General features: G+C 50.4%; 1 protein-coding gene across 1 annotated transcript in view; it reads left to right on the top strand.

Moving 5' to 3' along the window:
• The window catches only part of CPLX2 (complexin 2), an 80,320-nt gene extending 67,379 nt beyond the window's left edge, over positions 1-12,941 (top strand). The window contains exons 3-5 of the mRNA XM_027084426.1: positions 10,915-11,032; positions 11,172-11,347; positions 12,107-12,941. Of these exons, the coding sequence (XP_026940227.1) occupies positions 11,002-11,032; positions 11,172-11,347; positions 12,107-12,304 (405 nt within the window). The 5' untranslated portion in view covers positions 10,915-11,001 and the 3' untranslated portion in view covers positions 12,305-12,941. The remainder of the gene's footprint in view (positions 1-10,914; positions 11,033-11,171; positions 11,348-12,106) is intronic.
• The last annotated feature ends 223 nt before the right edge of the window (positions 12,942-13,164 follow it).

Here is a 13,164-nt window from a genome sequence, read left to right as displayed (position 1 = left end):
TACTGACATTAGCTCTCTTGATTGGCTTGTTAGTGAACCTTCAAGGCATGTATGCATCATTTTAAAAATCTGGCCCCCAGCCCCAGCCCACAGGGCTCATCAATAAAGGTGGAAATTCAGCACCAGTAAGACACCGTAAGCAGAGCCGCATTCATATCTTACCAGGTGTCTCTTAGAAGCTGTCTACAAAGCAGGGTCTGCAAGGGCCAGGGCTCAGCGTGGAGGGTGGGGACTTGCAGCAGGCTGGATTAGAGATGCAGGAGACGAAGGAAATACTGACAACCCACATGACATGAAGACCCCAATCTGAGTGTGAATTCATGGCAGGTTTTTTTTTAAGTGAGAAACTAGAGAACAGGGAAGATGATAAATGTCAATGTAAAAAAAAAAAAAATATCGGCAGAGCAAAAATTACATTTCCATAGGCTGTGGGATGTGTCAGAAGAGAAGCAGCCCAGCCTGGTGGAAGGACCCCAGAGCTCAGTGTCATGCAGGCATGGGCTGGAATCTTGGATCTGCCAAAGACTCACTGTATCTCCCTGGGCCTTGTCTTCCCCATCTTGAAAATAGGGGTTTATGTGAACTAAAGGAGAGAATGTAATTTATGCAAAGCACCAAAGTGAGCCCCTGAGACACAATGGGGGCCTGAGAGTTGTATGATTAGTCATATTATAATCAGTAAGAAATGTTTATAATATTTAGCAACATTTCTGTAGTTATAAAACAGTATTTGGGAACCATGTCCAGGCTGGTAACACTGAACAGGAACAAGTATTCATCTTTTCACTACCTTTTTTTGACAGGAAGCATCAGTGGCTCATGTCATCCCCTAATTGTTCAAAGGATAAAGCCACCAAAACATGACTGAGCTGTCCTTTTGTTCACCAGGAAGATTTTCTGCAGCTAGACATGACTCATGTCAGCTCATGCAGTTCTTAATAGGCTCATAGAAACTGGGGTTCAAAGGGTGCTTTAGCTGTCACTTACTGCCCAACTGCCATCTTCCAGGGGTAGGGAACTCAGCACCTCACATGAGGCAGTCCGTGCTATGGTTGGACAGCTCCAGCCGGTAGAAGGTTCTTCCTCTCAGAGCTTCTGTCTGCCTTCCTTTACCTTTCCTCCATTGCCCCAATTCTGTCTTCAACACTAGTAAAAACAGTAGTCCTTTTCTTTCCTGGCAATGGTCATTTATTCATTCCACAAGCATTCTTTAGCTCCTGCTTTATCAGGTACCAGGCTAAGTGCTGGAATTACAAACTGAACAAGACTTGTCAGTCCTTCAAGGGCTAATCCCCCTTCAGCATTCTCTCCTCCAGGTAAAACAGCCTTAAATCCTTCCACCATCCCTCATTGAACCTGATTTCCAGACACCCACCACCCAACCACTTCCTTCTTTTCTAACCGCACTCGAGCCTACTACAGTCCATCTTAAAGTGTTGTGTCCAGAACTGAGCTTAGTATTTTTCTGAAGGCTAAGTTGGATTTTTAGCCCAGCTTAGTCAACATCCATGTCAAAGGCAATGCCCATTGTGGAAAAACCCCAATTGTAACTAGAGTGCTGCCAGCCAGGTCCCACTCACTGAGCTTCTGTTCTAGGAGAACAGGGAAGAGGAGGGAGGAGGAAAGAGGTGGACTATGGCTCTTGAAATGACGGGATGTCAGATCTCCCTTCCCAGAACTCCCCTCAGGCATTAGTGACAATTCTAAGTCACTCTAATCAAACAGCCTCCCCTCTGCCCCTTCCATTAGTGTCTGCCTCTGGAAAGGGAAGAAAAATTAAAAATGAGCTGACAGGCCAACACAACACAGAAGAGAAAACTCAGCCATAAAGGGAGGGACTCCCCTACACCCAGCCCCACAGCCTGTAAGGGGAAAACAGAGATGAGCTTCAGAAGGTGACTCTCTAGATGAGGAAGGTGGGTCCACCAATGGCTTCTGATTTGTGGGGAGTCCCCCATTTTGAGACCTCTGCTGTGAAAATGTATAAAGGAATAGTCCCCCCTTGTTGGAATAAAATCATGCCTACTTCCTTTCCCAGATCCTGTCCTTCTGCAGCTCTTGCCGCTCCCTTCTTGGAAGGAAGCCATTGCCTTACAGAAGCAGGAGTCATCTCCACTCTGACATAACCCCTGATTGATGCATAAACTCCTGCAAATCTTTCAAAGGCCTGGTGCAAGGCTCCTCCTCTCTGAAGCCATTTTCCTACACATTGGGCTGGATTAAAGGAAGCATTTTACAGCCAAGAAGATGGCAATCAGAATGGAAAGGCTCATTAGGAGAGAGTCATAAAATGAAAAATGAGTGTAAGCAGAGGAGGAAGCCCGGGGTGAGGGACAGATATTGCCCTGCCCCTTGGTGGTCCCCTTTCTTCCCAGGGCAAAGGAGAGAAAAAATGGCCTTCTAGAATAAGTTTTGCCAAAGAATTCCTTATTCTTCACAGATATCAGATCTAGAAGGGCCTAGCAAGTGACTTGCCCAAGGTCTACAGCAATTTTGCAGCAGTCTCCTCCCTCTGGGTCCACGTGGAATGTTCCTTAACCCCTATGGAGGCCTTGCCCACATGATGCACCAATGTTTTCTGAGTGCTCATGCGGAAGGACAGGATACTGAGGGGCTGCAAAGATGATCTTACGGTGGTCTTGTCATCCTGTAGGAGCTCACAGGCAAGAGGCATGCAAACAGAGGAAAAGGGGACCCTGAAACAGGGGTGTGCCTGGGGGTGGCAGGACCTCTGAGGATAGTGTGACCAGTTCTGCCTGGAGGAATCAAGGTGGGCTTTCCTGAGCAGGCGATCTTGTATTTCTGCTTTAAAAAAAAAAAAACCCTCCCTCCATCCCCTGACCTGCACTGCCCCTCAGAACATTGAAGCAGCAAGCTTGTGGTCCTAAGAGCTGTGGCCAGGATACGCAGCTGCAGGGGGGATTGCTGGGGATGTCTGGAGGAGAAGATACAAGAAAAGGTGGAGGAGGAAAGGGAGTGGAGATTTTTTTTTTTTTTTTTTTAAGAGAGGGGAAAGGAGAGAGAAAGGGAAAGGGAAACGGAGGGGGGAGGCGGAAGAGGGAGAGAGGGAAACAGGGAGGGAGGGAGAGACGGAGAAAGGGAGGGGGGAGGGAGGAGAGAGAGGGGGAGAAAGGAGGAGGAAGAGGAGAGGGGGGAGGGAGGGGGAGGGAGGGAGAGACAGAGAGAGAGAGAGACAGAGAGAGAGAGAGAGAGAGAGAGAGATTTGAATTTCCCATCTGGAAAGGGAGAGGTAGCACGTCAGGGTCTGGCTGACGGGCGCGATTGGAGGGCGCCTCCGGCAGCCGCCCGAAGCAATAGCCGCGGCCCCAGCTCACCGGGCGGAGTTGCACGAGGCGGCAGCGGGAGCTGGAATAGCAGAAGGAACCGCCTCGTTGAGTTCGGCCGGAGCCCTGCAGTGGCTCAGACGGTTGCGAGGACCTCCAGGTCGGTGCTGGCCACGGGCCGGGAGGGCGGAGCCGGGCTGTGGGCAACAGGGTCTGGGCTCTCGCCTCCAGGCCGCAGCGCAGCCCGGGAAGCTGCAGGGTATGGTTTTCGGGGGCACAGCTCCCCAAGACTGCCCGGGCGCGAGAAAGGGAGGCTGCGCGGCGGCAGCAGGGACGCTCCAGGGCGCGCTCGCCGTGGTGCTGAAAGGACAGCTCCCCGCAAGGGGGAAGCGAGCAGGCGGAGGGAAGGGAGTGAAGCGGAAGCCAACTGGGAAGGAGGGGTGGGGCCCCGAGATGGAGACCCTCGGGCAGAAGCCCGAAGCTGCCCGGCTCCCGGGGAGCCAGGACCGCCCCGAGGGCGGCGGGAGACTCAAGTCTGAACCTAGAGAACAACTTCGAGCTCTTGGGGTAGGGATGGGGGGACGTCGATCTAAGCTACTTCAGGTTGTGGTTAATCTGGAGCCCGCCAGGGCCCTCTTCGCCTAGGGAGAGGGAGCCGCCCCTGAGGGGTACAGTTCGGGTACCGGAGTGAGTCAGAGGGCGGCGGGAGTGGGGCGGACAAACCGAAGGTGCAGGGGAGGAGAACCTAAACGTTGACTGGGTGTGGGGGACGAAGAGGACTCTATTTGTCATGGAAGGAGGAGGAGCGGAGGTTTGGGCTGCACCTGTCAGCTGCCTGGGGTCATTAGGAACGATCAGTTCTTCGCCCTCGCCGGCCCCACTCTGCCCCCTCCCTCAGCAAAGTTTGAGACCAGGCCAGGTCTTGAGGTTGGAGCTCTAAGTGTTGGGGGGGAGGGGTGCTCTCAGTGGCCAACCGTGAGCTCGAGGCAGAACTGCCGGCTACGTTGATCTCGGTGGGGGACGTATAGAGGGACACCAGGATTCCTGTCCCCCTCTTCTGCCGGGAGAATACGAACCCCCCGCCGCTTCCGCTTTTCTGCAGGAGCCAGTCCCTTACCCACTCCCATCCTCCACTGCTCCTTTCCCTCCCCAAGTGCTTCTCCCTTCTAGAGGCATGGGGCGGGGGAGTAGAGGGACATCCCCTGTCACTGCACCGCCATTAGCGTAGGGTCCCCCTCAAAAGGCAAATGAGTGTTGAACTGACTTGCAGTGAATATGGCCTGGACATGAGCTATTTAAAAAAAAGACAACAGATAAACAGCCACAAGGACAAACCCTGCAGGTGCCCGAGTCTGCTTGTCAGATGGTGGGGTCCAGTCCTGAAAACCTCCTGGGGCTCTGATGGCCAAGCCTGAGGAGGTGCCTCAGCTGCCTTCGGGTTAGGATGGGTTAGGAGGGAGCCTGAGAGGGGAAGCTGGAGGAGCATCCTGGGCACGCTGAAGGCAAGGAAACCTGGTGCTGCAGCAGCATCCCTCCCCCACCCCTCTGTGTGTCCCCTCCCCCAGCCTAACGTCCCCACTACCACCACCACCACCACCACCCTTCCCGTGCTGGGATAGACCAAGTCTTCCCGCAGACCCGCTGAGGAGCGCCTCCTGGCGGTCCGGCCAAAATCCTCAACTGCACGCAACCTGCTGGACCTCAGCACTCCTACAGGCATATGGCAAAATATCTACACACACGCCTGCACACACGCTTACGCAGAATCACAACGTTGCCTAAGTTCAGAGTTAGACACGCAGGAGCATACCTTGAACGCGTACACTCTCACATACTCGCTGACACACGTTAAATTCAACCCAGCAAATACGTCCTGAGGCTCTGCCATGAGCTAAGAAATGTTGTAGATGCTGGGACAGGAGAAAAGCACACGATACAAGCCCTGCCCTGGGAAGAGTTCAGAGTGACTGGGAAGGGAAAGACACAGAGCTGGACAGAGTGCATGAGCTGGAGGCAGGCAGGGCTGTCCTAGAAAGCGCCATGGGTCTCAGAAGAGGAAGACTCCATCACATCTCACCGAGGAGAGATTTCACGGGAGGAGTGATGTATGAAGTGGACCTTTGAAAACTAATGCTGCTGCTGCCACTGATGATGACGGTGGTGATGACGATGACAGCGAATATGTACTGAGCACCTACTATGTGCCAAATGCTGGGCTGATCACATTTGCATTATTTCATTTAATGCTTACAACATGCATTGGGTATAGACGTTATTGTCTCCATCTTGCAGATGAGAAAAAATTAAGTCATTTTCTCAAGGTCACTTAGGAAGTAGTGGGGCCAGGAACTGAACTGGCAGAGATGAGGTTAAGAGGTTCCAAGGATGTAGAAATAGCAGATGAACAGGTGCCCAGGAGTTTTTGGAAAGAATACGTGTGGAGGTATAGCTGATAAAGAGCCACATACAAAGGATAGGAAATGAATGGTGAGGCAGGCAGATGTTAGACTCTGCAGGACTTGAAGGTCAGCACAAGGACTCTAGCTGGTTTAACCAGGCCATGGGGAGCCACTGCAGGATGTGTTTGCATGAGCAGATCTGCCCTTTAGGAAGATTAATCGGACAGCCTTGTGGAAGATAGATGTAAGGTAGGGGAGGGACAGAGTTAGAGATTATGCAAAAATTCAGAACCTCGAGGCCCTGAACCAAGGCATTAGCAGCCATAGGAGAGGGGATGTGTGGATGCAGGAAACACTGTGGAGCTATAATCTCTGGACCTTCTTCCTCAGCACCCCGTCCCAATTATAACTTGCCAATTCCTTGTGTGGTTTTTGCCCAGCGTCTACCTCCCCAGCTGACTGAATGCTGTGAGAACAAATGCTATGACTCCCTTGTTCCCTGCCACAGCCCCAGCACTCAGAACAATGCCTGGCAGAGAGCAGATGCCCAAAGCATATTTGTAGTGTGAGTGAATGAATGAACGAAGAATTCCCTGACTGTGGAGTTTTCCACTGAGGCAATTGGAAGAAGGAATGCTGGAGGAAAAGGTGGCTGGCGGGGAGGGGAGACAAGGATGAGGTTGATCTTTGGATAGAATGAATTTAAGAATATCCAGCAAAGAGTTAAATGTGCAGGTTTGGGGAGAGGGAGAGGGAGAGGTCTGTGACTGAAGAAGTGCATAAACCAATAAGGGTAGGTGAGATTTCCCAGGTAGACAGTGGGAGAGGGAGGGGCAGTGGGAGGGGGAATCAGCAAAAAAGAAGACCATTGGAGAAGTAAGATGATGACCACAAGAGTGCTGTGTCATATGGCATTCAGGAAATTCAAGAAGAAGGCTGAAAAAAGGCAGGGTGGGTGAGAGGGAGGTAAGGGGTCTTCATCGGCATCTGATACTACAGAGGGATGGAGAAGGAGAAGGAGGGCTGTGAAAACATTCCTGGGTCTAGTGATTAGGAGGACTCTGGCAACTCTGAGTAAGGCAGCTTCAGCAGCAGTGCAGGGGCTGCAACTCTCCGATCTCACAGAGCCAGAGGGTTTGACTGGGAGGTGAGGAAGTGATGACACCAAGTGGAAACTACTGGATCATGAAGCTAGAGGGCAGAGATTAAGAGAAAGATAGGGTTGGGAGCAGGAGCTGGAGAAGGAAGGGGATAAAAGAGGCGTATGGAGAAGAGATTGAAGGTGTGAGGAAGAGGGAGTAAAAACTGGATCAAGGAGAAGGTGTAAAGAGGGAAAATCTGGAGCTCAGGCAGATGGATTGGCTTCAGGGGGAAGGAGGGAGACTTCTTCCTTGGGAGTTAGGAGGGGAGTTAATTGTTTTGGTAATAACAGGAACCGTTTACTGAGCCCACATCATATGCAAAATACATTTCATAGATTAATTCTAAGCCTTCAAAATGGTATTATAATCCTCGCTCTATAAAGAAGAATGAGACTCAGAGAGGTTAAGTCAATTACTCACTATCACACAGCTAAAAAGCAGCAGATTCAGGATCTGAGTCAGATGTGCCTGACACCAGAGCTCACAAGCCTTCCGCTGCACCACACTACATAAAGTGACACGGAAATCACCTGCTGAGAGGGATGGGGTAGGAGTAGGTTGGGCCTTAAGAAATTGGTTAGTGGAATCTCTCAACAGGATGAAGAAATTGCTTAACAGCTAAAAGGGCCGTGCTGAGAGTCAGCAGCAGGACCTTGAGGTGGACCCAAGAAGTTTGGCTAAGTAATCCCAGGAGGCTGGGAGTAAGAGGCACCTGGAGTGACAGGATGTAAACATGGAGAAGACTCATCCCTTGAGTAGATTACTTTGCATGCGGGGGCTTGGGGTTGGTAATCAAAGTTTTCTCAATGAATACAGGAAGCAGAGGAGTCTGGAGAAGGAGGTGGTTTGGTGACAGAGAGGTGGCATGTTGAGGTGTTTTTTTTTTTTTAACATCTTTATTGGAGTATAACTGCTTTACAATGGGGTGTAGTTTCTGCTTTATAACAAAGTGAATCAGTTATACATATACATATGTTCCCATATCTCTTCCCTCTTGTGCCTCCCTCCCTCCCACCCTCCCTATCCCACCCCTCTAGGTGGTCACAAAGCACCGAGCTGATCTCCCTATGTTATGCGGCTGCTTCCCACTAGCAATCTATTTTATTGCAGCTCTATTTACAATAGCCAGGAGATGGAAGCAACCTAAGTGTCCATCATTGGATGAATGGATAAAGAAGATGTGGCACATATATACAATGGAATATTACTCAGCCATAAAGAGAAACGAAGTTGAGTTATTTGTAGTGAGGTGGATGGACCTAGAGTCTGTCATACAGAGTGAAGTCAGTCAGAAAGGGAAAAACAGATACCGTGTGCTAACACATATATATGGAATCTAAGGGAAAAAAAAGGTCATGAAGAGCCTAGGGGTAAGATGGAAATAAAGACACATACCTACTAGAGAATGGAGTTGAGGATATGGGGAGGGGGAAGGGTAAGCTGTGACAAAGTGAGAGAGTGGCATGGACGTATATACACTACCAAACGTAAAATAGATTTCTAGTGGCATGTTGAGTTTGAGTGGTGCTGTGGGACATCCAGGGGAAGGCAGGCAAGAGGGAGTCAAGTGTATTTCTTGACTTATTTATTGCCTGTTTCACACACACACACTCACAGTACACACACTCCCAGAATGTAATCTGCACGAGCACAGGCCTTTGTCTGTCATGTTCACTGTTATATCCCCACTGTCACTGCCTGACATGATAGGTGCTCAACTAATACTTACTGGATGAATGAATATAGGGGTCTGGTGCTCAGATAAGACATCTAGCTGTCATCAGTGTTAGCGGTCATAAAGCCCCTGGAAAGGGTGAGTTCTCCCAGGGAAATATTAGAGATGAAAAGGAGATAAGGACTGAGGTCAGAGTCCTGGAGAACACACTTCTGAAGAGGCAAGAGGAAGAAAAGCAGCAGCAAAGGAAGGGAGGGGAGAAGGAGCAGTAGGAGAGGAGGGAGAGGAAAGAACTGAGTCACAGAAGCAAGAAAGGAGAGAGGTTGGAGGATACAGTGGGGTGGCTAGCAGTTCAAATGCTGCAGAACTGCTTCAGAAGAAGAGCTGGGAAAAGGGCCCAGAAGATCATCTGGTTCAGGAGAGACGCTTGCCAGAGCAGCAAGTTAGGTGCCCTGTGGACCAATTTGAAACATCTCAAATTAGAGTCCTGCGTCCTCCACAACCACCTGGCAATTCCTTGAGCTAAATGTAAACACAGAGGAGGAACCCAAGAGTTCCTGAAATCATTTGGTTATTATTCTTTTCCTGTTCTTAGAAATGCTCTCTCTTTACAATGTTTTTAGTCAAATGAAAATATCTTGATTGACTGAGCTGAGCCACCTTCAAACTCAGAATTCTAGATCAGGGTGGGTCCTTCTGCATTTCTTGGAAATCCTGTTCCTTTCTGGCATGTCCTCATAAACATGCAATCAGCAATAGCTGACATTAACTAGCACCTGCTACACACCAGGCACCTGACCAGTATCTTCTCTTCCCCTTCATACATCAGCATAGGGTAGACTTAATACTCCCTCATTTTGCAGGGAGCAAACTGAAGCTTTCCCAGGGAGCCACAGACAGTGAGGGTTGGGGCCAAGATTTCAAACCAGGTGTGTCTGATACCAAAGTCCCTGTGGATGGTTTTCTACTCCATCATGACTTTCCTCAAAACAACCTATCAGGTGATCTGATCACGTGGAAGTCCTCAAACTCTCAGGCCCCATGGTATGCAAAGATCTCAGTCTGCCAATATGTTTTCTCATTTTGAAAGAAACGAGGAAAATCCATCATCAATAAACAGCCAGTGACCTTGAACTCAACTTGGTTGCAATATCCAGCCTGACTCCTCTGCCACCATTTCCCAGGACCCCTTTATCCTCCTAGCAAATCAAAAAGACCCCAAGTCTATGTAGAATGAAAGTCCTGGGGGAGTAGGCCTGGCCCAATTTGACCATCAAGGTACATGACACTTTGGCTGTTAGATCCCCATCCCCATGGATATCCCCCTCCATGCTTGAAAAAGGATTTGCAGTAGTTTTGCCTATGAAAGCACCAGTGAAACTGAATGGTTAAAATAAAAAGGAAGTCTCTAAGAGTTAGAGCGTCTGGGTTCAAATTCTCAGGGATGCTGGAAGAACGGAGTAAGAAGGAGGCCAAGTATAGAGGGAGGCTCCAGGCCCACTACCCTTCCCCTCCCACTATGGTTGGAACAGTTCCATTTTTATGTATTTTTCATATTGAGATTCCCATTAAGATTTTATTTGGAGAAAATCTTCTGAGGCAAAAAAATAATAATAAAAACTGAAAGTCGGTGATTTAGGGAGAGGGAAATGAGGACAAACATAAGCTGAGTGGTTATGAGGCCCAGTGCTTGGTAATTTAAAGGCCCTTAGCCCCAAGAAGATTATTGTGTCTCCAATCCCCTCTGTGTAATTCAAAATAAAAATCAATATTAAGCTATAAAACTTACATGTTTTATGCAATGAAAATAACTTATTTCTCCATTTGTCTAATTTCAGAAGTCTGGATATGTTCATGTGAGCTGGCTGTTCTCAATTTTTCACCTACCTCTTATTTGCTGGGGCCCCGAGCGCAAGCTCACTCCTTCTAGGGCTTGATGCAGTGGTCCAGGCTGGAATTCTCTCCGGTCTCCACAGTATCCCTGAGAAAGGAGGCACGGCCATCTCTATCTTATAGAGGAGGAAACGGGGGCTCAAGGAGATTGGATAACTTGCGTGGAATTCCCATGGCAAATAAGGAGTTAGGGTGGCATTAGAACCCAGCTCTGCCTCTGTCCAAATTCTGGGCTTTTTCCAACATGCCTGGCTTTGATCAAATTAAAGCAACATGGTCAAGATGAAAATTTTAAAATAGGGATCAGAAGCCATTTGGCAGCACATATGTGCCTGGCACATAGCAAGTGCTCAGGAAACAGCCCTTTTCCATCCCTTTCCATGCGATACCAGGCACTGGGTCTTGGCCTCTGGCTGATGGTACCTGATGCCTGAACCAGGGTGACCGGTCGTTTGTCCAACTCCACTGCCCTGCCTGTGCAGAAGCTTCTCCCATCTAACCCCCAACCCTTCTTTTGACAGGTTGCCACATCTCCCCAAGCCAGGCCTGCCTGAAGTGCTGCATGCAATTTGGCTGCTGGCTAGGGCACATTAAACAGAGTTGTAGGCATGGACTTCGTCATGAAGCAGGCCCTTGGAGGTGAGGCCCTAGCCCTGCACCCCATGCCCGCTACCCAATCCAGACCCAGGTGGGAGGGGCCTCAGCACACCAGGCCCCCCCCATCCCCAGGCTTGCCTCTATGACCCTGTCCTCTCCCTCCCCAACCCATCCCCCACAGGGGCCACCAAGGACATGGGGAAGATGCTGGGCGGAGAGGAGGAGAAGGACCCTGATGCACAGAAGAAGGAGGAGGAGCGGCAGGAGGCACTTCGGCAGCAAGAAGAGGAGCGCAAGGCCAAGCACGCACGCATGGAGGCCGAGCGTGAGAAGGTCCGGCAGCAGATACGAGACAAGGTCAGCACCACCCTCTTGCCCATCCTGGAATGTAAGGGGTTAAAAGGGTCTCCCAAAACCTCGGGCTCCCTTGAATCCCAGCTCTCACCTTAGACCTAGTTCTCTCTGAGTCTCACTCTTTTCATCAGAAAAATGCGTGTCAAGGAACACCTCCCTCAAGGACCGTTCTGGGGATTAAAAAAGGTAGTGGATATAGTAAGTGCTCCCTAACGTTTGCTGCTACAGGTCCACAACCTTGTACCCCAAATCCTGGAGACCAAACAAGTTTGGAGCCCAGAATTTGGGGATTTTGGGAAAGTACTATAGCGCCCTGAGCACTGTTATGTGTCACTCCCAGTGAGTTTGCAGCTGCCACCCTATGCCAAACAGCTCAACACTTGTCTGCTCATACTGCGATAAATCAAGGGTATGAGTAGGCTTCCATCAATTCCAGTCAAGTTTTGTCACCAAAATTGGGCCCAAAGCCTGTGGGAGAACATTCAGTTTTCAGATCTTGGAGGATTTCAAAAGAGCAAAGAAATTATGTGGGCAGGTATTAATTTTAAAGGAAACCCCAGGCACCATCTCTCTTTTATTAAATACCAACTGAAGGCAAGCACAATCCCACAAGGAATGTGCCCTTATCCCCATTTTATAGATGAGAGGACCCATGGGCTCACAGGGAGTTCCCATGAGCTGCCTCAGCCACATGTGCATGACCTTGAGATCCAGCTCTCTCCTTGCCCTGTTCATGCTCCTCTCCACCCTTCCCCTCCCCAGTATGGGCTGAAGAAGAAGGAGGAGAAGGAGGCTGAGGAGAAGGCAGCCCTGGAGCAGCCCTGCGAAGGGAGCCTGACCCGGCCCAAGAAGGCCATCCCGGCAGGCTGCGGGGACGAGGAGGAGGAGGAGGAGGAGAGCATCCTGGACACGGTGCTCAAATACCTGCCCGGGCCACTGCAGGACATGTTCAAGAAGTAACCGGCCCTCCCACCACATCCCCACTCCACTTGTTACTTTTTTTTTTTTTTTTTTTTTTGGTTCTTTCTTTTCTTTTTATTCATTTAAGTCTCAGTTCTGAAGGGGAAAACCTCAGTTGGCCTCTGTCCCCCTTCCCTGGCCAGGGGCTCCTCCCCCTCAGCACTCTTCACACTCCTTTCATCCCAGGGTATCCAGCCTCCACCTCACTCCCAAGTTGCTTGAAAAGAAGAAGACAGCTTTTCTCCAGCAGGGGGTATTGAACCCAGTACAGGAAGCACTGGGGGGCCCCCTCCAGAAGCCTAAGGTCTGTGCTGGTGTGGTAATCCCCATACATTCCTTCATGCACCCCACTGCCAGGAGGACCACTGTCCCCAGCCAGCCAAAGTAATGACACATTCCAGCCCTGCCCAGCATGCTGACCTTTGGCCTCTAAACCCCAGTGGGCCTCCAGGTCAGGGCAGGGGCATTGAGTGGCCTGGCTCTGAGGAAGGGAGTCAGGGTAAGTCTGTGCTGTTAGGGCCTAGCCTGAGGCTGGCCTGTTCTGTTCTGTCCAGGCCTGGGTCTGGGCAGGAGGCTGGGGCTCTCCTTCTTTCCTCCCTCTGATGCCACCTAGTCTAGGAGCATTCCTCTCCCAACCCCCACCTGAAGAGGCCTAGCCCCTGCCAAGCCAGTCCCTCCAAATGGATCCTCTGTGGACTTTAACTCATCTGTGGAGGGGCCCCAGGGTAAGGCAGCCCCTTGTTTCTTCCCCCCACTCCACTTAGGTCCTGGAGCCCCACTGCCAGGCTGGGCCCAGCTTGCCCAGCCAAGGGGCTGCCCAGGCCCCCCAGAAAATACTTGGAGCCATTGGGCAGCGATGG

The sequence above is a fragment of the Aethalodelphis obliquidens genome, unplaced genomic scaffold (genome assembly GCF_003676395.1).
Source record: "Aethalodelphis obliquidens isolate GAN/ISIS:26980383/991018 unplaced genomic scaffold, ASM367639v1 scaffold52, whole genome shotgun sequence".
Classification (NCBI taxonomy): domain Eukaryota; kingdom Metazoa; phylum Chordata; class Mammalia; order Artiodactyla; family Delphinidae; genus Aethalodelphis; species Aethalodelphis obliquidens.
This window is presented reverse-complemented; position numbering and strand designations above follow the sequence as displayed.